Consider the following 27984-nt stretch of genomic DNA (forward strand, 5'->3'; position numbering starts at 1 on the left):
TTTACAACACCAAGAAAATCAATAAATACAATCTATTATTAATCATGATAATTAACTGGATAATCAACATTGTTACAAAAATAATAAAGCATTAATTGATTTCTCATCATTTTATTAATCAACATGATAATAGTAATTAACAACAATAATAATTAACACGAGACAAGGACAATTTTGCTGAAAAAAAAGTTTCGAAGCATAAAATTATTAATACAAGTAAAGATAATCAATTGATTAATTGATCTATTAATTTATATATATTTCATTAATCGATGATAATTGAAATATAATAATAATTTTTGGTTTAATTGTTGTCTTAAATTAAGCTAAAATGATTGATGTATTTAAGCACAAAGAAAAACAAATGATTCCAATTTAGATTGATGGTCAAAGAATTGTCTCATTTGTTGATGTTCGAGGTCCATTGGCTACTGAATAACGTGTTGACCCTTCACGAGTTTGTCTTGATCGGTCAGATGAGTTTGACCTGCTGCCAGAGATGAAAAGTGCTTTAAAAGTTTCTCGAAACTGTCGGGACATACCACAGTAAATGGCAAAATTAAATGGATAACTGAGCATAATAAAAAAGTTGGTTGATAAAATTATCAGATTAAGATATTCATAGCCTGCAATATGAATTTTAAGAGCATTCTGAATCACATGGAGAACCGTCGTAAGGGCCAAAGGTAATTCGGTGGCCAGGAAAACCGAAACCACCACGATTAACATTAGGGTTGTACAATTGGTGTCGCAAAGTTTTTTACATTCTGACCTTCGATTCTCTTTGAATAACGATTTCCTCTTTGATTGGGCACGACGAAGAGCCCTGAACAAGGCCAGATTAAGGACTACCAGGGCCGTACACGGGCCGATGTTGATAAAAATTATACGAAAACCATAATAGAAGATGTAATAGGCATCCTCGGTGAATATACGTTTAACCCAGGTTGCGGTGGCGAATTTACAACCATAAACAGAGGCTCCAGTGTTTAATTTAATCTCAATTGATTGAAAATCTCTATCAATGAAACGTGAGGCTTGAAAGATTAGGCTTAAAACAAAAACGGTCACAATGGCTCGGGTCACTTTGGGTGGTGTACAATATTTTGGCGCTACCGTTGGATGGCAAACATAAATGTACCTTTGACCCGCTAGAACCAAGGTTAACCATATTGATGCTGTATGGAAAAATGTTGGTATCACTTCAATCATGCAATGATAAGCATAACAGGCCACCGGTGGGTGAAGCATTTCCGTATGATAACCTAAGGTATAATTGTAAAAATACCACGGAGAGGGAAACAAAAGGGTCAACATGTCTGATATGGCCATTGCGAGGAGCACAAGGTTTGTCGGGGTTCTCATCTCTCTTTGGGCAAGGACGATGACCACCAAACTATTGGTGATCAAGGTGATTATCAACAGGAAAGGCATAATATAGCCAAACATGATCATGGCATATTCAATGGGCCAGTCTTTGGTTACATTGACCACTAGTCCAAAATTTTTTTGCTCATTCTGTAAAGGTTGTAAAAATGATAGATTTGAGATAAAGGGAGATGGTGATGAGGAAGAAATTGATGATGAAGAGACGGATACGGAAGAGGAAGACGATGAGGGGATTGAAAAAGATGAGGAAGAGGATGAGGTTGGGTAGTGGCTTAAAGGTTCACTCAGATTTTGGTTAATTGTTTCAATAGCATTATTGTTATTTGCTATTAATATCACTGGATCACTTTGATTGTCGTATTTGTATAATGATAATCCAACCGGTGATGATGATATTACAGATGATATTAGAGATGAAAAAGATGAAGATAAAGATGATGAAAGTGTTGATGTTATTGATGATGAAACATTCAAGTAGATTGAGGTATTACTATTTGTTAATGTGTAGGCATCAGTAATATCAATTGTTAATTCAGTTGTCATCTTGTGAACGGAACAATTTAATAATAATAACAATTAAAAGCAAAGTTGTTGTGTAGATATTGGTGTTTGATTTAGTCTCCTGTTAATGACAATGGATAAGATCTGAAGAAATCAATTCATTTCCTGTTGAATATCATCATGATTAACTTAATGTCGACATTAATTGAAGAAAAAAACTTTCAGAGAGAATCAAATGAAGCCAAGAAGATGAAAAGAGGAAAGTTCAAAGTCTATGAGAAGAGGAAGAGAGAGAAAAAAAAAGAATTTAGAAAATTCTCCAATCTAATGGAAAAAAATTCAATCAGAACTTTTCAACCGTCGAACTTTTTTTTTACTTTTCTCCTTTTTTTCACAAACTTACCCGCAAAAAAATCCAGGAACTTGCAAATCTGAATAAGCTTACATGATGTTCATCATGAGCTCAATTGATTGAATCCAAATTGTTTTAAATTCACCGAGAAAATGTTGATCAACATCTAAAGAAAAAGAAAAAGAAAAAGAAAAGAAAAAGATAAACATGAAGAACCCAAAATTTGATATAATTAAAACTCATTGATTGATTATCTCAATTGTTTACCAAACCAACTAATTGATCAGTTAATTAACATACAAACATACGGATAAAACGAGCAATCAAGTGAATCAGTAAATTGTTACATTGAAACATGTTAATTGGTGATTATTTTTAGTTTCATGGGGAAAAAAGGTCACACAGATTGAAAATAGAGAGAGAGAGAGAGAGAGAGAGAGAGAGAGAGATGAAAACGAGATAAATATGATCATCTATTAGGATTTAATGATTAGTTTCAATTGATTTCATGACAGATATTTGAAATTGGTGTGATTCCTAAATTAAGAAATAATAACTATCAAGTTAAATAAAATCATCAACTGATGATACAATTTGTGCTAAATTATATTATCAAATGTTGTGCTGGGAGTTAATTTGTAGGTTAACTTAGTTTGATGATAGTTTTTGATTTCATGATGGTGATGATGATGAGGATGATAAGTATTATATATCTTTGCCTGGTCCCTTATCATCAGCATCATCATGATAATGAAATTGCCTTGGGTTAGATTAAAATGATTACTTTAACAATTTAGTTAATCATTTTACTTTTTTCCCTTATCAACAAATTATTTCAACTAATTTCATATTATTATCATAATTGAACTTTCCCTGTATATTAATAGATATATTATCAAGGTAGGAATATTTTTTTTTCTTCTTTTTCTATCCAATAATCAAATTAATCATTTTCATGATGATAAGAGTATTTTCATTTTAATTGTAACGAAATAATTTCCATATAAACTTGTAATTGTTACGAATGGACAATTGTAATAAAGTTCCAATAATTTAATAAATCAGAAAGTCTTTACTTTTTTTCCAAAATATTATGATAATAATGAATAATTTAATTATATAAAAAGTGAATCAAAATTGATTGAAATCAAATGACATGTTGATTAAAAAGTGAAAGTGTTGAAAAAATTGTTACATTTTCCTCTATGATTATAAACGATAAATTTTAATGGTTTTTCCTTCAGATTGTGAATCATGAATGAAAAGTAATAGGAAAAAATGATATTCAACATTAGGTTGATACCTTTTTCTTTGAAAATGATTAAATTGTAACAAATTGTAAAAATACATTGACAAGTTAATTTATCAATCATAATCTACAACTAGGAGGTTATCGTCATGATATTTCATGTTGATAACCGTTTGATTCATTGAGCCAATAAGATAATCAGTAATAACCTTCAATAAATGAACAAATTGAAATCGATATCATTAATTGTTACCAAAAACTGAGAGAGAGAGAGAGAGAGAGAGAGAGAGAGAGAATATAGATAGTTTTGATGCTGAAGATGATGAAGAGGAAAAACAAGAATCCTTTTTGATGATAATAATGAAAATCTAGAGAGAGAATGAAAATTGATAACTGAGTTTTGTATTATGATGGAAATATTAATATCTTCCTGATTGTGTATACCTCTGAATACCCATGATGTAAGGATAAAGGTAAGATGATGATCATGATGATGGGAATGAAAAAATCTAATAACACACAGAGAAATATAATTGAATGTATTTATAAATTGATTCAAAGGCAAATCCTCACAATTCTGTACAATTGACAAACGTGTTATCATGAATGTTGACAGGAAAGTGATGAACAAGAAAAAAAAGACTCAGAAAATATGGTGAAAATTCAGTGTTGAAATGAATCAGATTCAAATAATGATGTTTAAAAAGATGCAGCTCATTGATTAGAATCGGTTTTATATCATCAGCCATATTGGTTTTCAGTTGATGCTGAGGCTGCTTTTGTTGTTGTTGTTGCAGATATTGGAATTATTCAGTTTAATCTTCATGCTAAGGCCTTGAGGGTATTATATTAACCAGAATGGATACAGAATGATGATGATGTATTTATATAATCACTTTGTCTTGCTGACAATATGATATGAGAGACTTAAACAGTGAGTGGGTTGGATGGTCATTTCCTTTATCAAATAACATTTATAATCTCATTGCATGTCATTGGGATTCATTTAGTTTCATACATACATCTTGCTCATCATGAATTACAGGTATCATCAACTCAATACAAATAATACCTGTGATTGAAAATAAAATGTCCCGATAATATATTTTGGTCTATGTATCAAGTCCGTAGGATGAAAACCCATGAGAATCTCATCAGCTTAAAGGTATTCAACTGGTGACAGAATTGATGACAAAAGATTAAGTTATCGTTCTTGTATATCATCATTATATCAATGATCCTCATCCAAATCATCACTCACAATATCATCAGAATCCTTTTAAAAGGATATAGACATTGAATGGGAAATTGATAACAATGAGCAAAAAAAAACTGCCAACAAATCAAATTGTCAATTCATTTCCCATATCAAACCATGATAATCATTTAATCATAAACTGAGTAAAAATAGGAAAATGGGAAATTTATATTGATAATAATATTCACCAATCATGGTGATTACGGTGAGCTTGTTATAATCATGATTAAATATTCACATAGATTAACAATTACTTGTTAACTTGTTAAATTACTTCATCGCAACTACTATAAACATGATGTTTATATTAATTTGACCCAATTTTGAATAAAAAAAACGACATGAAATTTAATTATCAACTACGATTCAAGTGAGTCCCTGAAGATGAGTTAATCAGATGATTAATATCAGTCAATCAGGAAATCAAGAGAAAGAGAGAAATGAGAAAGTTAGAATATTTATTTCTCTCGAAATTAATAACTCGATCGATTAATCGTCCAAGTCAATTTGATGGAACTAAAAAAAGAAAAGTTCTGAGTAGTTCTGAATCAATTTATTGATTGAGATTGAAATTTTATAAACAATAACAATAAAATCTTTGTTTGATTAAGCCAGATGAAGATGATGAACAGGATGAATAATAAAAAATAAAGATTAACATGAATCTTATTGAAAAAAAGTATAAAAAACTAAACTCATTCTCATTTAACATTTTACAACATGAAACGATTTGATTATCACAATCATCACTTTAATCATCATGATGATTATCATGAAGATGCTCAAACCATTGAGAATGTAAATGTTATTAACTTACAGTTGAGAAAAGATGATGAAAAGGACGTGGAAGGAAGAGAGATGATGATGGAGAGATGAACAAGGGAGAAGGACGAAAAAGGTTCCGATAGGAAGACAAGAGGAAGATGAAGAAAAAAAAATTGAAACATTTTTCATTGTTCCTATTATAGTAATAATAATATGATTTAATGTTCGTTTGATAATGTATCTTTTTATTGTTATTTTATCATGACTGTTCATCATTCCCATGAATTCATGGTACTATTACTAATACGTTCAACAACAACAATAATGATAATGGTAACAATGAGAAGATCGTTGAAACTTAATCAACCAATTCGTTAGGACACAAAGAAACGTCAAAGTGGGTGAGATACAGAGGTAAGTATGAAGGCGGAAAAATGATATACATGTGATTAAATGAATTCTGAATAAATAAATAATAATAATACAACTATTAGAATAAGAATTATTTTAGATTCAGTTCTTCTTTTTATTCATTCTCTTCTTCTTCTTATTCTAACGATGATTACCACAAAGAGAATGATTCAGAATCATCATGGAAACATTACCATGCAGATATTCAGATGTAAAACATTAAAGATTATTCAATTTGTGTGTTTATGTTTTCACCCTTGAGTATGAGTAGTTTCAAGTAGTGAAGCTGAAAAGTATAATCGGTTGAAATTGAGATTCATGATGAAGATGAGGATCATCATCATGAGAAATTCTGATGATGAGAAAATTCAATCAAGATTCTTTTTCATCAGGAGATTAATAACAAACTCAAGAATCAATTAATCAATTTTCAATCATCAGTCATTCAAGGTTCTTTTTTTTCAGAATCAAACCTGGGGCTGGGGTAAGATTGTATAAGATGAATATTTAAACATCTTGGTGACAATTTAATCGCGATGAGGAAATTTCATCATGAGGAGGAGATACTTCATTCTCAATGTTACTCTTTGATGAACACAAATCATTTGACAAATGGGTTTAATACTCAAAACAACCATGATTGTCAACCATTGCATCAAATGAAATATCATGAAGACAGTAAATGTAAGTGTTGAATAAAAATAACGATTAAACTAAATGATAATGATTGTAAATTGCTAAGACTAATAGACAATAAAGATAATTTGATTAACTACCAATTGTTTTCATGATAATAATCAGAGAGAGAGAGAGAGAGAGAGAGAGAGAGATGGAAGCTAAATTGGTTAGAATAATTTTTTTCTTCAGTAATAATGTAACTTTAATTGTTTCGATGTTAATGATAATTAATCGAGCTCATGATAAAAAGAAAGGATTTTTCATTTTTTCAATACACTTGGTTATCAAATTAAGCCACACCAATAAGATAGCTAAATCAGTTGAGTCCAAAGCCGAAACTTAGCAAGTTGAACAGATTAATTAATTTGGTTGATTTAATTATTGAAAGCATTGTAATTGTCAATATCAGTCCAAATCCTGGACCTGGAAAACTGAACAGATTTAATTATTGGAAGCATTTGAAGCATTGTAATTGTCAATATCAAGTAATCGCTTTTTGATACTTGATTTGATTCTTCTACGTTTTGTAGTTTTTTCGATAAGATCACACTGTTTGTTGTAAGCTGTAAAGGCTGAATCACGAGACCAGTGAAAATCATCTCTTTCTTGGATAAGATTCAACAATACGGCTAACAATGACCAATCAATGAGAATTGATAGTTCTCGCCTGTAAATACCTTCAACAAGATATTTTTGATCTGCATTCAGTTCAGGTAAACTTGGTTCTTGTTCAACATGACGCTCTAATTGTAAGTTCTCAACACTGGTGGTTAGATTGTCAAGTAGCTTTTGAGCCTCGCCTGTGGGCTGATCGATTGACTCCAGGTCACACAAATATCTCTTTCTCCAACGATCGTAAAAAGGATTAGAACATTTAACCGAATAAAATAGTTTATAAACTTCACTTGCGACTGCTGGAGTCAATTAGAATGCCCAATATCTAAAATATTGTACATAAACACCAACGCATCAATAGGTAACGGAGCGCCATATGGGCGTGTATACAAAATCATCAGCATCTTTAATTGTTTGTTGTTAACAGTCATCTTAAACAAGATAATAATAAAGATGTGGAGAGAGAGAGAGAGAGAGAGAGAGAGAGAGAGAGAGAGACTCGAAGACTCGATTATATAAAAGTAAACTCACTTTTGAAGCACAATTTGTCTATTAATTCAACACTTGAAACTAAATATAAAAGATTAATTCACCGACATTACTAATATTACTAATATTAAAGGTTATTCATAGCATATACACGGAAACTGGCCTTTAAGATGGCTGATGAAGATGAGACAGAGGAGCTGAGTGAGCGCAAAAGACGGAGAGGTATTCAGTCAGGTAAAAAGTGTAGCTAGACATTTACCTCTAGTGAATAGAGTCTAGTCCAAAAAAGAGGGAAATTTGGATGATCTGGTGATGGCGGTACAGAAACTTGTTTTTTAAGTTTCAAAGCAGGAGAAAGAAAGAAAGAAAGAAAGAAAGAAAGAAAGAAAGAGAGAGAGAGAGAGAGAGACAATTATTTTCAAGATAATAATCAAGAGAGAGAACGAGATGAAACTTAATTCGTTAGAGGAATTTTTTTATTCAGTAATAGTGTAACTTTAATTGTTTCGATGTTAATGATAATTAATCGAGCTCATGATAAAAAGAAAGGATTTTTCATTTTTTCAATACACTTGGTTATCAAATTAAGCCACACCAATAAGATAGCTAAATCAGTTGAGTCCAAAGCCGAAACTTAGCAAGTTGAACAGATTAATTAATTTGGTTGATTTAATTATTGAAAGCATTGTAATTGTCAATATCAGTCCAAATCCTGGACCTGGAAAACTGAACAGATTTAATTATTGGAAGCATTTGAAGCATTGTAATTGTCAATATCAAGTAATCGCTTTTTGATACTTGATTTGATTCTTCTACGTTTTGTAGTTTTTTCGATAAGATCACACTGTTTGTTGTAAGCTGTAAAGGCTGAATCACGAGACCAGTGAAAATCATCTCTTTCTTGGATAAGATTCAACAATACGGCTAACAATGACCAATCAATGAGAATTGATAGTTCTCGCCTGTAAATACCTTCAACAAGATATTTTTGATCTGCGTTCAGTTCAGGTAAACTTGGTTCTTGTTCAACATGACGCTCTAATTGTAAGTTCTCAACACTGGTGGTTAGATTGTCAAGTAGCTTTTGAGCCTCGCCTGTGGGCTGATCGATTGACTCCAGGTCACACAAATATCTCTTTCTCCAACGATCGTAAAAAGGATTAGAACATTTAACCGAATAAAATAGTTTATAAACTTCACTTGCGACTGCTGGAGTCCAATTAGAATGCCCAATATCTAAAATATTGTACATAAACACCAACGCATCAATAGGTAACGGAGCGCCATATGGGCGTGTATACAAAATCATCAGCATCTTTAATTGTTTGTTGTTAACAGTCATCTTAAACAAGATAATAATAAAGATGAGAGAGAGAGAGAGAGAGAGAGAGAGAGAGAGAGAGAGAGAGAGAGAGAGAGACTCGAAGACTCGATTATATAAAAGTAAACTCACTTTTGAAGCACAATTTGTCTATTAATTCAACACTTGAAACTAAATATAAAAGATTAATTCACCGACATTACTAATATTAATAATATTAAAGGTTATTCATAGCATATACACGGCCACACACAGATACATAGCCTTTAAGATGGCTGATGAAGATGAGACAGAGGAGCTAAGTGAGCGCAAAAGACGGAGAGGTATTCAGTCAGGTAAAAAGTGTAGCTAGAATTTTACCTCTAGTGACTAGAGTCTAGTCCAAAAAAGAGGGAAATTTGGATGATCTGGTGATGGCGGTACAGAAACTTGTTTTTAAAGTTTCAAAGCAGGAGAAAGAAAGAAAGAAAGAAAGAAAGAAAGAAGAGAGAGAGAGAGAGAGAGAGAGAGACAATTATTTTCAAGATAATAATCAAGAGAGAGAACGAGATGAAACTTAATTCGTTAGAAGAATTTTTTTCTCATCAATAATGTAACTTTAATTGTTTCGATGTTAATGATAATTCATCGATTACATGATAAAATAAAGGAAGAGAAATAAAATTGACAAGAAAACAGAAAGAGAAACATAAAAAGTATAAAACTTTTGTATCAATTTGTTTGGTTGAGATTTTCTTCTCGTTCTATTTGTTTCATTTTTTTCGTAACTTGAAAGAGTGTGGTAGAAGTTTGTTTTTGTTTTCTTCAGCAAAATAAGTTATTATTACATTTTTTACCGTTATCAATGGGTTGAGCTTAGTTCAGCTTACCAACCCAATAAACAACAAATAATCTTATACTTGTTTATCAAAATAAATCACGTAAACGTCACACCAATAGGTTAACTAACAAATGGCAATAGTTTATCACATCACAAGGGTTGGGTATCAGTTTCTAGCATGAATTTGATGTCTAGACGATGATGATCAGGTTGCAATGAAACTTTTACGATATATTTATTTTTTCCTCCTTTCTTGGTGGTGGGTAAGAGAGGAGGAGAGGAGAGGAAGAGGAGTTATGGTGGTACGAGCTATAATAATGATGCAATATTATCAAAGGTGAATTTGGAGAAATGACAAAAATCAGTCAAGAATGAAAGAAGATGATTTTGATGATGATGATGATGATGATGATGGCGAGGAGGAAAAGGAGGAGGAGGTGGTGGTGAGGAAGATGAAGAGGACAAGGAAGAGGAAAACAAATTCAGCTAAAGTAAACGGAAATCAGGTTAACTAGGTTATCATGGTGAGAGTCTTGAGTTTTATCTCAGAATTTTTTTTTCTCGGAGTCAATCCTGAGTTTTTATCTCTTAACAGCATGATAAATTTCATAATAATAATCATAACAATCAACTTGTTAGTTAGTTTGTGAAGATATTTTTTTCTCTCATTTTCTTATTCATCCTCTGTCTCTTTTTTCCTGAAATTTTATCTTTTTTTCTTATTCTTTATTGAATGAGAAATATTGTTACCATGACATCTTTTGAACAATGTTGATAATAATAATATGAAACTTGAATCAACTTTTTCTTTTGCATCTTGATGGTAATAATTTTCAATAATAAATTCAATATCTCATCTTTTATATCATTACCATGAAACATTTCTTCATGAACAAATGATGACCTTATAATAAATAGGTAGCCAAGTATTTTCATCATTTTAACTGTCTGACTTTGTTTCCTTTTTCATCTTCATCCTTTTCTAAAGTAATAAACTAATATCATCTCTCCCTAACTCACTCTCTCTCTCACTCTGACCTTCTCTTTCTTATCAAAACATTTTGTAACAATTTCACTTTGAGACTATTTCCTTTCTTTTATTATTATTTTCATTTGTTCAGAGCATCTTACTGAACCATCTTGACCACTTTCTACTGTCCACTAGAAAAGAATTGATGAGAAAACTAATTGGTGTCCAAAAGTTTTCTCCTCATCTTATCGTAACAACTTAAAGTCTGATGGTGAAAATTTCCACCAAAGTTCAGGGTTTGATGATCTGTAAAAGTTTCACGAACTTGGAAGGAATAAAAGTTTGTTTCATCGAGTCTAAATTGTTTCAGGTTGGATTATCATTCTGAAAGTTCTTGATTCTTTTACATGGGGGAAAACAGAAGACGAAAAACTTTTCTATCATTCTTCCCAAATATAATGTAATAATAATTCTTGAAACATCGTCATAATACTGCATCATCATAATACACTGATAACGATAATGAAACATGTAATATTATTACCTTTAGAAAAAAAAATAGTGAGTATAAACTTATCTGCTCATCTGATTTCATGGTGAGATTTACAATAAAATCCTTTGAGCTTTTCAATTGGTATCATGATATCTCATCATTATAATCATCCTATTCATGTTGTTCAACATGTTATCGTTTAGATTCACTCATTTCTATCTGATTATATCCATGATAAAAGTTACACCAGCTTAATAGTAAATACAGTTGAAATTATCACACATTCAGTAGGGAAATTTTTCTCATGATAAATTCAGAATCAATATAGATTTGAGAAGATACAATTTATCTCATAGATGTTTATAAACCCACAATGAATCATTATTAAAATCTTGATAACAATATATCAGAATTTTTTTATCATCATTTTGACAGGAGAAGAGAGGGAAAGAGAGAGAGAGAGAGAGAGAGAGAGAGAAAATATGAAATTCGATATTTAGAAAAAGAAAAAAAAGTCTATCGTTTCTTTTGCAAGTTAATTCAGAATTTTTCTTTTCGATGTTTTGATTTTATTTTATTTTTCTTTAACCTTTCGCAAAAAAAAAGGTTAAAGAGAGAAAATTTTCCGAATGTAACCATAGTTACTTGAATTCGTATGTAATTATCACCCAATATATCAAGTTCCCACAAGGCAAACAGAGATAGCATGAAGATGCTATTACTGATGATGCGGATGGAGCAAAAAAGGAAGAGGATGAAAAACAGAAAAAAAAACTCAACTAATCATATTTTACTCTTTCTTTTTGATGTAAGGTTAATGATAATACGTTTGTCTTTCATCTTTGGTGTATCTGATTATCATTTACTGTTATCATCAGGAGTTATATAATAATGCTCAAGGATAGAGATAAAAATTGAGCCCAGTATATAAGAAGAAGATGAGAAGACAGAAAATACCAAGTTATTAGAGTGACGATGACAAAGATGATGAGACTGTGAAAACTATGGGTAAAGTTAATTGATGGAAACTTAGGTTAGTAAAGTTTTTGACAGAGTTCAAGATGAAAAATTGTATTTACCTTCAAGTCAAATGGAATTAAAGATTCAGATCATCACCCTGAATTCATTTTCATGGAAATCAAGTTAATTTATCCCTTTTTTTGAATATCATCCTCATCACTTTACTTCATCAAAGGTTATCATCTGGCAACAGGTTATTAAACGGTAAAACTAAATAATCAAAGTGCTCTGGGCTTTTAAAATCAGATTCTGATGGATGTTGAAAAAAAGGTTATAAAGTTTTTTTGCCTCTCTGAGAAAATAGAGCAAATTGAGATGATGATAATAATACAGGAAGTAAAGTAGTGAGTGATTATTGAATGATGATGATGGGAGCTGAAGGTGAAAGAGAAAAGTAAACAAAAATGATGAAGATTCACCTTATATTTGGATACAATAACAATCCAGATAGAAACTCGTTAAAAATCACTCGAGGAATATAAACAAATTTCTCATTCTAATACATATAAGTTCATCACCATGACTCTTACATTTAATTTCATTCACTTCCCTTTTTTTATCATCCTCATTTTCATCCTCCTACAGCTAAAAGTCTTCCACCCTGTTCTTCAATTCTGAGTAAAAAAAAAAAAGTTCTTGAGTATTTCCTCTTGTTCATTTTGAAAAAATTCTGTTTTTTCCTCTTTGCCTTATTTTCAATTGATCTTTGGTTCATTTTCATTCATTTTCATGAGTTTCATGATGCTTGCAATAATTTTTATTTTTTTCTCATGTTTTCTTTGCGCTTCAATCAAAATGATCACCATCATCTTTCTGCTTCTGTCTTCATTGTTACACGAAAAATACAGAGAAATATGAAGTGAAATAAATTATCCACAATTTACTGTATCCGATACATGAAATGTCAGATAAAATTTCATAATCATCATGAACTAACGGTTCATGTCAATGAACAAGGTCAAAACAATCAATCAGTAATTTACACTCGATGGTAACTTATCAATATTATCAAATGTTATCATGGAAATGTGTCAACTTACAAATACACAAAATCCATAGAGTTAATCAATTCAGTATTTACCAGGAAATAATTAATCCAATGAATAATCTGATTAGATCAATAATTGATAATAAAAAAAAACAAAATATTCAGAATGAACATAATAATGATATTGATGCAAATGATCAAGACATTTTCCTCTGAACTTTAATCAAGTACTGAAATTAAGCAAAAAACAGTTTCATGATATACAAAACCTTTGATATTTGATATTGAACATGATAAAACTTGTACAACCGAATAAAGTTAAATCAAATTAGATTGTACAAAATTAAATTGTTGCGAGTCGAATACAATAAAATGTGATTGTTACAACGTTTATAATAACATGATAATTATGAAGCATAAATTAAAACAAAATTAACATGAAATTAATAAACCAAACACACAATAATATTCATCTAATAGATTTAATTATCATAAAAAACCATTCATGATAATAAATCATTCAGAATCTGAACTGACCAAAGAAAAAAGAAGCAAAAAAGATTATAATTGAAAAAGTATTGTAACTACTCAGTTCGCAATAGTTACGATTAATATTGAGCAAAGAAAATGATGATAATGATGATGGTGCAAGTGAGAACAATAACTCACATAATCTCAATGGAGTAATACTCATCTAACACGATTAAACAATAAAAAGTTCCTAATAGAATCTTATTTCCTTTCAGATGATGATGAAGATCATGATGATGCTGATGAAACAAAGAGATGGATGAAAAGTGAAGAGAGAGAGAGAGAGAGAGAGAGAGAAATGATGAGGAAAAAGCTCCATTGCCTGTTGCCTTAACTGTTACTTGCTAACCCAAAGTATTTTTTGTTGTTACAATTGAACATAAAGGTAACACAAATAACAGGAATGAATCAAAAGATGAAATGAAAAGTTCTGATTCAGAAATCATGAAGTTACCCCCTGAATAATACGTGACTCTTTCCTATTGTATCAATTGTAATAATTTATCAGCTAGTTGATTACTTTCAAAGTTTTTATCTTCTCTTCTTGATTGTTTTCCATGATAAAATCATTAAAAGAAATCAACTGAATGAATCGGAAAGATAATTTCATGATATTACCCATGGATAGAAATTAGCTTGGTAATATTCATGAGTCAAATTCATGGTTGAATTAAGGATTAAGTCACGAAAAAAAAGTTGATTGATAATATTGATTCAAGATCAAGGTAACATCAATCAAAATTGATTGGACAATAACAATAATTAACTGACACAAATTGAACAAATTGATTGTTAACACAAAGCTTTGGAGACAAAAGGTGATAATCAAATTTGCCAATGATTATAATGCAACTAACAATTTAATCAATTATATCCACAGTAATGTGTAGACTTTTTTTCATCTAAATTAAATTGATTATCTTACACAGTATAAATTAATTACGATCACAACCAGCAGAGACTTTAATTACATATCATCCAAGTTGATTAAAAGGTTGATATGGATTCCAAAAGTATCATGTTATCATAATATTGTTTGTATTATGATTATCATTTTATCAATAATAAAGTAATTGTTGTCGTTAAACAATCAAAACAAGTTGAATTAACTCTCACTTGAATTATTAACATTAATTTGATTATTTACTGTTTTTCCTATTACATTTATCATAATCAAACTGATGTTTATCAAACATTGAAAAAAAAGTCATGGATATACGAGTGAGTTTCACGATTGGAAAATAATAACAATTGACAAAAAATACTCGATTTTTTTTCAATCAAACAAATAACAAAGATAAAGAATTGATTAAATGATCATAATCAGATTCAATTAAATTGTTAACAACGAGATTCCTATTGAAGCAAAACGAATTGTGTATGAAACAAACAACGCTAATGATTATTTTCTGTTCATATTCATCACATTTGAAACAATTTCTGTGGAGGAAAAACTCCCTCAGGTAACATGGTGGGATGAAATGGTGAAGTAAATGATTGGAGTGGGGCGATTATTGATTATATTTTTTTCCCTCTTGCTAGTGTATCATAATTTGAAAGGTGACAAGTTAATCTGGTAAAGTGACATTTTTGCAAATTTTTGGACAACTTTTAATAAAGTATTTCATTATATTAATAAGCAATTAGTATGTGATTAGTTTAATTGTTGTAGTTAAGTTTGAGGACAAGTAAAAAAGGGGTTTAACTTGGAGCACTAAAAATCATGTTAATTGTTTGAAATTAACTATATTATCGGATTCAATTCCCTTTGAAACTATTCAGTCAACGTACACTTTCATTTAATAGGCTTTGATGTTTGTGTTCAATTGATTGATTAAAATGCAAATTTTTTTGAGAAAAACATTCATGAGACTTTCTGATTAACTTGATGTTTCCTGAACATTTTGTCTGGGAATTTGATTAATTTAACGTAATGGTAACAATCGGATGCCATTGACAATCAAACCAATTTATTGATTAATTGTGATAATGATTCCCAAACTTAAAGAAGGATGGAAGTGTCGGCCTGAATCAAAAATAATTCTAGTGGAGTGGAAGTGGGAAGATGAGAAGATGAGAAGATGAGAGGGAAAATATATAAAAAAAGACCAAGAGAAAAGAAAAAAGTTCTAACTTGTCATTGATTACGATTTAATGGTTCAAGCAAATCATGAACTTTGCCTTATCCAATTAACTTGCTTAACTGCTCACCAAATCATCATTATCATCATCAACTTTCTCATCATAATCATCGTTAAAAACATCATTAAGATCAACAATTAGTTCTTATGATTGAGTTAAACTTTGAATTGATCAACCAGTTTAATAACGATCAAGTTATAAACTCATGGAAAAATTGAAAATGAATGACAATTCTCATTTAATTAGCTTTGATTTTGAGAGCCAAAAAACAAAACCAATCAAATTTCATCCTAAAAACATCAAAACTGTTTCCGGAAGGGATTCAAGTTGAAAGGAAATTTACAAATCCAACGAAATAAACTAATCAATAAATGTTACATTACACAACATGTACAACTAACTGTGAACTAGGATCAACTTCTGCTGACCAGTAGGGAAAAAATAATTCAATTCAAAGTGACCACTGATGAAAAATTGAATTCATATTGAATAAATTGAACTTCTTTTGTTTGAGAATCCGAAAAGATGAAATTAGCTGAATAAAATATACAATTGAATTGTTACCATTTTTTTCCTCGTCATCATCATGAAAAAAAATAGATTATATTATTGCAGAAATGGACACAACAATGGACACAAGTCAAGTGAACAATATGATGGACGTAATAAATAAAAACGACGAAGATGTTCATAAAGACGAAAATAAGAATTCGAAAAATTTTTTATTTCTAAAGAATAACAAGAGAAAAAAAGATTCTTTTATATACTAACAGCTTAGATTCTTAGTTTTTATTATTTGCTTATGGAAGAAAAAAATTGATTGTCAACATTGGATCAAAATCAGTTGTAGATTAAGATGATGTTGATAATGATCATCAGGTTGATCATGAAAAGATCAATACTATCATGAAAATCATCTATTGTTATAATTTGATTATTTCTCTGCTCTTCTACTATATTTTTCCCATTTTCATGATATAATAAAAAACTTTATACACATCAACTTACAATCGATAGTTGATCATGAAATGTACCTGAACAATGACCAAGTCACTTTGATCATAATCATGATTGTTGATCAGATTATAAGTTAACAGTAAACATACGAGAAGAAAAATCAACTCTAATGATAATATAATTTATCAACATGTAAACATGAGTGTCTCTTTGAAGATGAGCCAGTGTCCACTTTCCTTCATTGTAAACTGACCCTTTCACTCAATTGTTACCCTATGATTGATATAATCACATGTATGTGGGTTGGGTTATCATCATTGAATTGGATTAAATCATTAGTTTTATGAGAATGATGATGATATTGATGATACATGACAAAAGCAAGAAAACAACAAGAAAACAACAAGAAAGGTTAATACATGATATTCAACTTATCTCATTTTTTGTTCCTCCATGAGGTTTGTTGCTTTTTACAAAAAAAAACCTTTTACATAATCTTACATAGAAAACAATTGAAAACAATCATCACACTACATGATAATTCAATCATGAAGGATAAGAAAGATGCAAAATATGAAAAGGCACAAGAAAACAAAAAGAAATGCTGAATATGAATTCAAGGAGATAATCTGTTCTGCATCTTTGTTTCTTTATCTTATTGATTTTGCATCAACATGATTTTTTTTCAAGGGATAACATTGTTTTCACAGAAAAGTAAAATCATCATGATTTCAATGTTAACTTATTCATGTCTCAATGAATCCCAAGTATTTCCATCTCGTTACTTTATCTATATCAGAGTCATTTTATATCTTGTCGTTATCATTGTCTCTTTGTATTATCATGATAATGATGATGATTATCATGATCATTTCATACATTTCCTTTGATATCATTAGGATGATGATGATGATAAAATAAGTAAACATAACCTATTAGGTCAATAGAATCCTGAACAATTATAATCATAATTATAATTGGTGTTAGCAGCAGAAAAAAAAGTAAATCACAAATGTAAACAATTAAAATATTGGTAATTGTATAAGACGGAAAGAGATATAATTAAATCTATTTGTTGCTTAACATTTAAGAGGATTAATTGTCAGGGAAAATCATAATCGAATTGGAAACTTGAATATCGTTGGAAGTTTTTATAAAGAAATGTAATTCAAACAGAAAAATGAAACATGAAACTATTGGAATGATAAACTAATGAGATTTGAGATGAAAAAGTTAAAAAAAGAAATTCTTTTCTATTTAATTATTCATTCTGATGACAATACAGTATTGGAACAAATTACCATCAAGTTTAATACAGAATAATTCAACTAATCTCTCAACTGTGTAAAACTAATCCATCTTGCAATATGACACATAATAGACGATAACTTTAAAGAAAAAAACTTTCGAGTTCATCATGAGCATCACATTTTTTTTCTGCTCAGCAATCATGATCATCTAACTAATGATATTTTATACTGAGTAACTAGATTATAATATCAAATAAGATAAAATTAAGGCTAAGTAACATGATAGAGGAATGGGAAACGATTCAAACGAAGCATCATCATCATCGAAGATGAAAATAAAGAAGAAAAAGGAAAAAAAGTTCTGGAAAAAAACTTCAAAAGTAATATAAAAATTGCAATATGTTAATACGACACAGATACAGAACTTGAAGTAACTTTTTTTTTCTTTCTCTCATTCTGATAACACAAAGTCAACCAGGAAATTCATGGAAGGTGAAAAAAAAACTTCAGAATCATCATCAAAACCTTTCAACATTAACCAAGAAGAACCTCAAAAACAAGGCAGTAATTAACATAATCAACATAATTATCATCATCTTCAAGTTCAGTTGGGAATGGAGAAAAGTTCTGTAAAAGCTCAAAGGTGAAGGTGGAAAATGGAGATAGAATGAAAAAAATTAAACAAACACACATGAAGATATTTATCTCCATAACATCACAGATAATGTATGTAGATATGAGGCCAACTCTCAACTCCATGGAAATGATTGAATTAATCGAGCCAGAAAAGCTTAAATAATGTTTGAACAAGTTGTTACAATTGTTTCTCAAGTTGATTAAATAACAACATATAATAATCTTGAGTATTGGAACTTGTATTATTGTGTTTTTTTTCATCATCTTCATCATCATCATCATCATCATCACAAATTTGTTTCTGTTACCAGAAATATCATCATCTTCATCTTCATCACAAATATTATCATTACTATTATCATCATTATTATTATTACATTTTCACTCCCTGTAGATTTGATAAGATCTTGAGAATTTATCTTCTTGAACAAGATGAAGATAACCTTTTCTCATGACCTTTTTTTATCATAACAGAGATAGAGAAACATAGATGTACATAAACTAAAATTCATGTATCAATGAAGAATCAGAGCTCAGACGAATATTTTTTCATGTCATCTGAATTTCAGAATTGGTATCAATCTATGTACAGATAGAAAAACGATATTCATGATAATATTTCTAACAGATAATATACATAAAAGTCTCTGCCATTTTATATGATAAGAATGGTGAATTATTTTCCTTCTTATTGACATTCTAGCTTTTGGGTGGTTCTCAGAATCTTGAGTTACAATTATTTACCAAGATAATATATTGTGTATCACTTTACTATCGTTTACCTACTCATCCTTTACACCATCAGCACTATTAGCATGTTTATCATATATATAAGATGAAGAAGAAAAAAAAATCCAACAAGAGGCAATATTAATGATCAAGAATTGTTTCAGATGAAAAGAAAATTGTTTCTCATTGTATAATATTTGCAAATTCAATTCTATGGCAAAATAAAATATCATGAAAAAAGACAACTAAACACACAGATAATATATTATATTATATTCAAGTAACAAAGACAATGATTATTTTACCTTGGAAAACATTTCAATAATATTATTTGTTCATTTGAACATCCAAAGTTGTTTTTTTTTTCTTCATCATGTTTGAAAACTCTCATTCATTGCTCAGAATCACTCGTTTGAATTGATTATATTCAATCTGTTTTATCCTGAAACTATTATCATGCAATACTTGAAACTCAAAATTCACTCAAATTCATGATTCTATTAATATGGTTTGAAAAATGAGATAACCATGATGATAACCAAGGGACTTGCAATTTGGCACAGCATAAACTTGTTGCATTAAGAGTTAAATTAATTAACTAAATTAAATATGATCAATGATTATCTCTTCATCTCTCTCCACAAAGTATAATTGTTATTAATGTATTTTATGTTATTTCGTCTTGTGTAGTAACATAACAATAATTGCCTTTGGTGTGTAGCTGATGATTTTCATGGTTCAATCAATTCTGAAGAGTTTTCTTACTTTCATGAGAGATAAAATTTCTTACAGAATTGGAAAGGAAAAGAGAAAACAAAAACTTTTTCCTGTCTCATTTTCTTTCAGATATTATATCATTGCTATTATAAAAATACGCAACATCATCTGTATAAAGTTCTGGGTGTATGAATTTTTCAACTGTACATTTCAATTGGTAAATCAATCATTCACTTTAAATTGAATCAACTTGATTTAACTTGAAATTTTTTCTCTTTATATCTGTTACTGTTTGAAGTTGTTGTTGTTGTTTTTTTTTTCAAGGTAATTCAAGGAAACAAAACAAAAAATAGAGGATAAAATATATTAGGAAAACATTGAGAGATGATAACAAAAATCACTCCCAGTTTGAGACTACATCATATTACCTATGATACAATTCAAGTGTAACTCAATTGGTTACCTTCACCTTTTTTATCATCATTATCTTCATCTTTAGCTCCCTCACATAGGGAATTGATTGTCAATACATTTCTTCATCCTGTTCTCATCATCATCATCTTCATCATTTATAAAGATTTACTTTTTTTTTCTATTCTCTTCTATTCCTTTTGGAGATATTATATTTTTTTTTTCGTTCTTCACTCAGGTAACAACCATTGATTGTATCAGATTAAATTACAGGTAAAGCTTCATTGACCAGTTAAGAATCAAAAATCAATCTCAATTTGATCTTAGATCAAATTATTTACTTTGATTCACTTGTGATTATTAAATATAATATTACTGTTACATTGAAGCTAATTACATTGAACTTCAATGACAAATTAACAAGAATAATCTCATTTTCTTTTTATTATCATCCTAAAAATCTTGATGATTATGATGATGATAATCATATCAACACTGGTAAGGAGATGACATGATGAGATAGATATAACAATCAAATGAAATTCGATCACAATCAGTTAATAGTTACAAGTTTACACTTGATTGCTAAAAGGATACAACTAGTTAGTGATATAAATTATTCATACAATCAGATTGGGACAGAGATTTATTGGGATAAAAAAATAAATCAATTGTTTCCAATCATGATAATCGTTGTGTGTTATTGTTGTTTGCATGGATGATAAATCAATCATGTTTACCAAGTAATATTATTATAAGATGATTAAATGTTAATCAATTTACCTTTTTATACATAATATCCTCTTTCCCTCTATGTTATTGCGATTTTATGTAAATTCATGATATGATATTATTAATAACATGATGATAACAATAAGATGATAAAGGTAGATGGGAGGTAAAGGTAATCGATGAATATATTTTCAAGTTCAATGGTAACATGCAAAACTAAAGACATCAATTTTATGAATACAATATGATGGTGATGATAAATAAATGAAATTTACATTCAACTAGATTCAGAAATTGAAATTGAATAAGAGATGCTGATGAAGATAAAGTTTTCTACAATGATTATCATGATGATCAGATGGATGATTTTCGTTGGAATCTATTGTATTTATTATTATTATTTTTATCTTAACCGTGATTTCAATGGTTCAACAAGAAACAAATATTATTGTTATCATGAAAAACATGGTAACACGTTTCAATTGATTTACCAGCAAACAGAATCTTTTTGTTGTTGTTGATTTAACCTTTACTTATAATACATCTATCGTCAAGGACAATAGGATGATGAAGAGAAAACATGATGAAGGGAAAATTTTTGTACCAAAATGATGCTAAGAATTGAGAAGTTGAAGTTTTCAAGACATGTTATGATGTTTGAACGAACAACATTTCAGAGTTGGAAGATGAGAGATAAAGATAAAGATAAAGATGAGGATAAAATTGTTGAATCTGAAACATGACTTAGTATTGGGAATTGGGAGTGAGTGTGGGAATGGGAATGGGAATGGGAATGAGAATGTATTATCAACGACTAATAGGAAAGATTTTTCTCTCCTTCTGATCAATTCTGATGAGGAATGATAAAGATGATGATGAGTTGAGCATTAAAACCACATTAGTGGTTCTGGAGATGAAAATGAAAAACAGGTCAACCATAAGAAAGAGGAAGAAGATGAGTAGAAAATGAGGAAATAAGGTTTCTAATTTAATGGTCATTTGAGCTTCTATGTGTATTTATTTAGCTCAATCAAATCATCATCTTAATTAAAATCAGAATCATTGTCAGAATCATCAGCAAGCTTCTTTTCTCATATCACCCTTGTCATCGGCCTAGCACAAGACGATATCTATCTCTTATTAACTGATATGCGATAGGATAGGAATTGCATGAGCGAGAAAAAAAAAGATGAGTCTGATATTTCGGATAAGTTGATAAAAGAAAAATCTAATTAACAGCAAGATGATAATTTCCCTTCAACTTCAATGTCCATTCATTAATTTCACGATACAACTGATCACAAGAATAATAATATTTTTTTTCTTTTATTCAGAATTCAACTTTCATCCTGAAATAAACCTTCTCAACTATATACCTTATCCAATTTACTTTTACTAATGATGGTTTTTAGAATAGAATGTTAGAAAAAGTTCTAGCCAGATATTCATCAAGATTTGTTTCGTTTAAAGAAACCAACAGATAAACACACATGAAACACCCAATAAAATGGTGAAATTGTATCAACAATCAAAGATAAAATGAATTCATTAATAATTCTGTTAATGATTTCTGTTGATGATATTAGTTTTATCTTTTTTTCCTCAAACTCAACGCCTTTGCACAGCTGATTTATATTATCAACACTGAACAATAAACAACCTCTGGTAGTTGATGATGTGGAGATAGATAATAAAGAGGCAGGTTACCAGAAGAAGAGAAGAGAAGAAGATAAAAAAGATGAAGATGATGAAAGTAGGAGGTCAGGGTGTTGGTTTTGATGGTAGAGTAGAAGTGGGTAGATAAAAATTGGTTGATTAGTTATCATCCATACAAGGAAACCGGAACGGGAAATGAATGTTGTCAAAATGTGCACCGGTAAAAACCTCACAGACAAACCTCAAGACAAATGGTTTAGTTTTCTTTAAGGTCTAAACTCGACCAACATTATTATTATTTACCAAATTACCATTGACCAAATCAACAGAAATGAAGAGGAAAGTAGGATGATAATAATGATTCAGATGAAATGATGAAAACCTTTTTACTTTTACAAACTAATGACCAATAGGCAAGTGAATATATTTATTTACACATCTATCAACTGAGTCAACATTTTCATCTAACCACTGCTGGTCAGTGAAAATAAAAAGGTAATACCTTGATGATGATGATGATGATGATCATCCAATGATTATAGTTGACTGAATTACATGTCAACCCGCTTAATCATTATTTAATCAAACAATAATCATCCTGAAAACAGGTATTATGATTATTATTTTCAATTGAAAAGATAAATCTTGTTCAGTGAAACATGAATACCATGATTCCGTGAAACCATAAAATTAATTAATCCGCTAATACAGATTGTGTATAAACCATAATACTCAATGTATCAATTGGTGAAAATTGATTCATGGATGATCCTTGATAATATACCCAATATGAAATATTGACATGGATTTTGATTCAATCGCTAAGGTAAAAGGTAAAAGTCATTTATCAATCCTATGAACATTGATGTTATTATCGAGGTTAAAAAGTTCAGAGTAGGTTCAATCATTAGATTCCCTCAAGATATTTTGCCAACCATGGAATTCATTCAATCACTGATTTCAAATACTATTCAAATCTAAATAAATACTGAAACTGTTACCTTTAGTTATCTAGGAAAAATACAACTTGTTGATAAAAGTTTCGATTATATATTACAACGAGGATGGAAGAAAAAAACTTCTCTTGTCAATTTAAAAAAAGAAAAGTTAATTAAATCAATCAATCACAATTGAAACTTTTAACTCAAGTAATTGGCAAAAAAAAAGTTATTAATTGATTAAACCTAATCAAATAACATTTGAGATCATTGAATGATTATTTTAAGACTCGAGACTATAAAAAAGTAAGTTAATTAGCAAAAATAAAAACCATTCTATACAATAGTTAATCTGGAAATGTTTCAATTAACATGATAATTGACCTTAATTGTGATTCTAATGATGGTAAACAGTAGTTTGACAATAATAGTTAATTGAATGAAGATAATAAGGTAAAAACCAACATTACAAAATAATTAGGTTAATCTTATTGATAATCATTGAATCATGATGATGGAAAAGGTAAATTACAATTGTATTGGAATGGAGACAATTAAAAACTATCAATAAGACAGGAAAATATTCAAATACAACCGATGGACAATTTGAGGCAATGACATTTTTTTTTACAAAGGACAAAGACCACACAAAACAATCATGATGATGACAGTTAATGATTGTGCTCATGATGTTGATGAGAGAAGATGATAATTTATTAATCAGGAAGTAAACATTTTTTTTTTCTTCATCAATTGATGGGCAATAATAATGATAATAATGGTAATAAGAATCATGATAATCTTGAATAGTAATGATAAAACATGAATCTAAATTATCTGTATGAGCAATGATTATAACGTTGATGATTGATGATGTTGTATCTTGGGTTGATGAAGATGATGAGGTTCAATGATGATGATGATGGAAATGCTTTCGTAAGAAGATAAAAAGTATAAGCATTTTACTAAGAAGAAAAGAAATCAAAAAAGAAGATTCTTTTTTCTTAATCTTTCTTTTTCAATATCATAATTACTATCACGATGATTATGGATAATAATTATCTATTGCACACACATACAACTAATCGCTGTTGATTGTGAAAAAAAAGGAAAAATTGATTATCACCAATTTGATTTGTTGACTTTGTCTCAAAATACAATTAATAAATTGTCTAATAGAATTTAGTTTCTCTCTTTTATGTTTGTTAAATGTTAATTGTTTACACAAGATAATTAGCAAATTAATTGAAATCACATTTAGTTTTTTAATCATTAATCAAGTTACAAATTAATAGACACACAACATGTTAACTATTATATTGTTCAATTTACATTAATCAATATTTTATCATTGTTATCAGAACAGTTTAATTATTATCATCCATAATCTTCATCATCAACATGATTTATCAAACAATCTAATATTATAATAATTGAATCAAGATGTGTTATTAATTTGTAATTTATCAATATCATCAGTGAATAAATCATGAATAATTAAACAAAGTAAATGAAAAATAAACAAAAAAGTTAATTACTCTATTGATCTAATGGTCATTCAAAGCGTTTTTGTATTGTCATTATCAATATTTAATCAGACAATGATAATGAAAAGTCAAGAACTTGGTGATAATCATGATGAGGATGAGAGAGAGAGAGAGAGAGAGAGAGTTTTATTTCAATTCACTCCCTCATCTGCATAGTATTGAAAGTTCATGTTCATGGGGATTCAGAATGTTTAGATCTGAATTCAAATACTGTTTACTTATGTCAACATGTTACATTAGGGTAACAGATAAAGAAATGAGCTCAATAATATGGAGGGAAAAAGTAAGAAGATGAGCAAGAAATGAAGAAAAACAGAAGTTTATCACCAAGAAGATGAAGATTCTTAAAGAATCATTGATTCATATCAACTTTAGTTACTTTGCGAGTTATATCTTCTTTTTTCACGTTCTTTTTTTCTTTCTCTTCATCATCATCTTCTTTAGCTTATTCGTCGTGTTATTTTTTTTCTCTTAGTTCTCTCATCATTATCTTGTGAGTTGAACTTTTTTTTTTCTTTTTATTTTTGTTCAATTTCATGTTCATCTTAATCTTTCGTCAATATCTTCGGGACTTAGGAATTCATGTTCTATTATAAAGAATTGAATTGATTGAATTCATTTGGTCTTTTCATGTTTTCTTTTCATTATCAGAGATGATAGAAACAACATTGTTGGTGATAATGATGATAATAACTGGATTATAAATATTAGGTTGGAACAATAGTTTACATAATTAATATTAATATTATTTTTCTCTGTTAGACTAAATCTGTAAGGAAACAATTATTGTTACTCTATTTCTTCATCCCTTAATATCTTCATTATTTTTGTTCATCATCATCATTATCATCTTAGTTTTTTTTCCTATGCTGATTGATTCTTGTTTCCAAGGGACTATTTATTACAAATTTGCAAAAGCGTCCTTGGAGATGCTGATGGTGGGAAAAAAGAGGCAAAAGAGGAGGATGATAGTGGTGATGGTGGTGGTGGTGGTTAGTGATGGTTCAGCAAAAGAAATAAGAAAATGTCAAATAAATGTTATCATGGTAAATGTTGATCAAATTAATTTCCATTTTAGCTCAACAGTGTGTTACTATAATCACAATTTTCGGGTTGATAACAACAATTTAACCAAATAACAAACACACAAGAGCAACAGCAAGATAGGAAGAAGAAGAAGAAGACGAGAAGAAAAAAAAGTTCAAATACAACGAAAGAGGAAGAAAATAGTTGATTAGTTTATGAAGAGGAGGAAGAGGATGGTGAGAGAGCGAGAGAGAGGAGGAGGTGATGAGAGAGTGAAGTGCTTATATCTCAGCATGAATATACGATCATCTCAGTGGTATAGCCTCATTTTAACAACACAAATTCATTTCATTAGCTCATTGCTCGGCAAAAATTCAGTAACATTTTTGTTGGCTAATGAAGTCATTTCCAATCCTGTTTCTCTCTCTCTCTCTCGCTCTCTCATTACTCCTGTAACTGTATTAGTGATAACATTATTCTGAATCTTTACATTGATTCCTAACTAACATATTCTGTCACATTCTTACCCTCGACCAACTCCCCATGAGAGTATGTGTTGAATAAAGTATTACTTTTTTTCTCTCTCTCTCTCTCTTTCTCTATGATAACATTGGATTCTTTTGACTTTTTCCCTCCCAACATCAACCTCTTTGAATAACAAAATAGCTTCATGTTGATGGTGATCAAGATTATAAATAATATTATTACCATTACATCATTATAATCAATGGCACTGGAATTATCGTTGATTAGATAATAAAATTGACCAATATAAAAAGTATCAAACATACTGTGAAGGAGCAATTAATTTTATTTGCTTGATTAACAATTTAATCATTGATATAAAATTAATCTAATATACTGGTAAATGGACAGAGTGATCTATGGACGATAAAAGGTAAAAATCCATAAAAAAAAAGGTAAATGAAGTTACATTTATATTTATTGGACAAAGATGACGATCAAAAAAAGAGTAAGAAAAAAGTAACAATAACCGTTAGAAAAATGAAAGAGAAAAAATGACGAAAACAATAGAAAAAAAATCTATCAAAAGTATCTTTAAATTGTTTTTTTTCTCTGCCAAATTAAGAGAAAGAAAAGTTGAAAAAATTTTGTTCTTTTTAGAGAACAAAAAAAAGAGAAAAATTAACTTACATTGATTGGCCATTTTATTGTGTCATTTTCAACACTTTCGCAGGTTGAATGTAACTCGGTGGTTGGCAACAGGTGTCAAAGATCTTAGATCGGTGAAAGTTTACAATCAACTGTCGTTAATCAGTTAATCTCAATGGTAACAATTATTAACACAATTAAAATGGAAACGATTTAGTTTCTTGACACAATCAACGTTCATGTTAACCACTTTTCTTGCAACTGATTGTAATGCTTACAT

The 27984-nt window shown here is 29.5% G+C and overlaps 1 protein-coding gene across 1 annotated transcript; it reads right to left on the reverse strand.

Moving 5' to 3' along the window:
• On the reverse strand, positions 1–27983 carry LOC128388221 (sex peptide receptor-like). The gene is made up of 3 exons (XM_053347600.1): positions 27747–27983; positions 2294–2408; positions 1–2162 (listed from the first exon to the last, which is right to left on the reverse strand). The coding sequence occupies exon 3, from the start codon at positions 1930–1932 to the stop codon at positions 388–390; it is 1545 nt and encodes a 514-aa protein (XP_053203575.1). The 5' UTR covers positions 1933–2162; positions 2294–2408; positions 27747–27983; the 3' UTR covers positions 1–387.
• Position 27984: the final 1 nt, after the last annotated feature.

Source organism: Panonychus citri, unplaced genomic scaffold (assembly GCF_014898815.1).
Source record: "Panonychus citri isolate SS breed McGregor unplaced genomic scaffold, ASM1489881v1 Contig00096, whole genome shotgun sequence".
Taxonomy (NCBI): domain Eukaryota; kingdom Metazoa; phylum Arthropoda; class Arachnida; order Trombidiformes; family Tetranychidae; genus Panonychus; species Panonychus citri.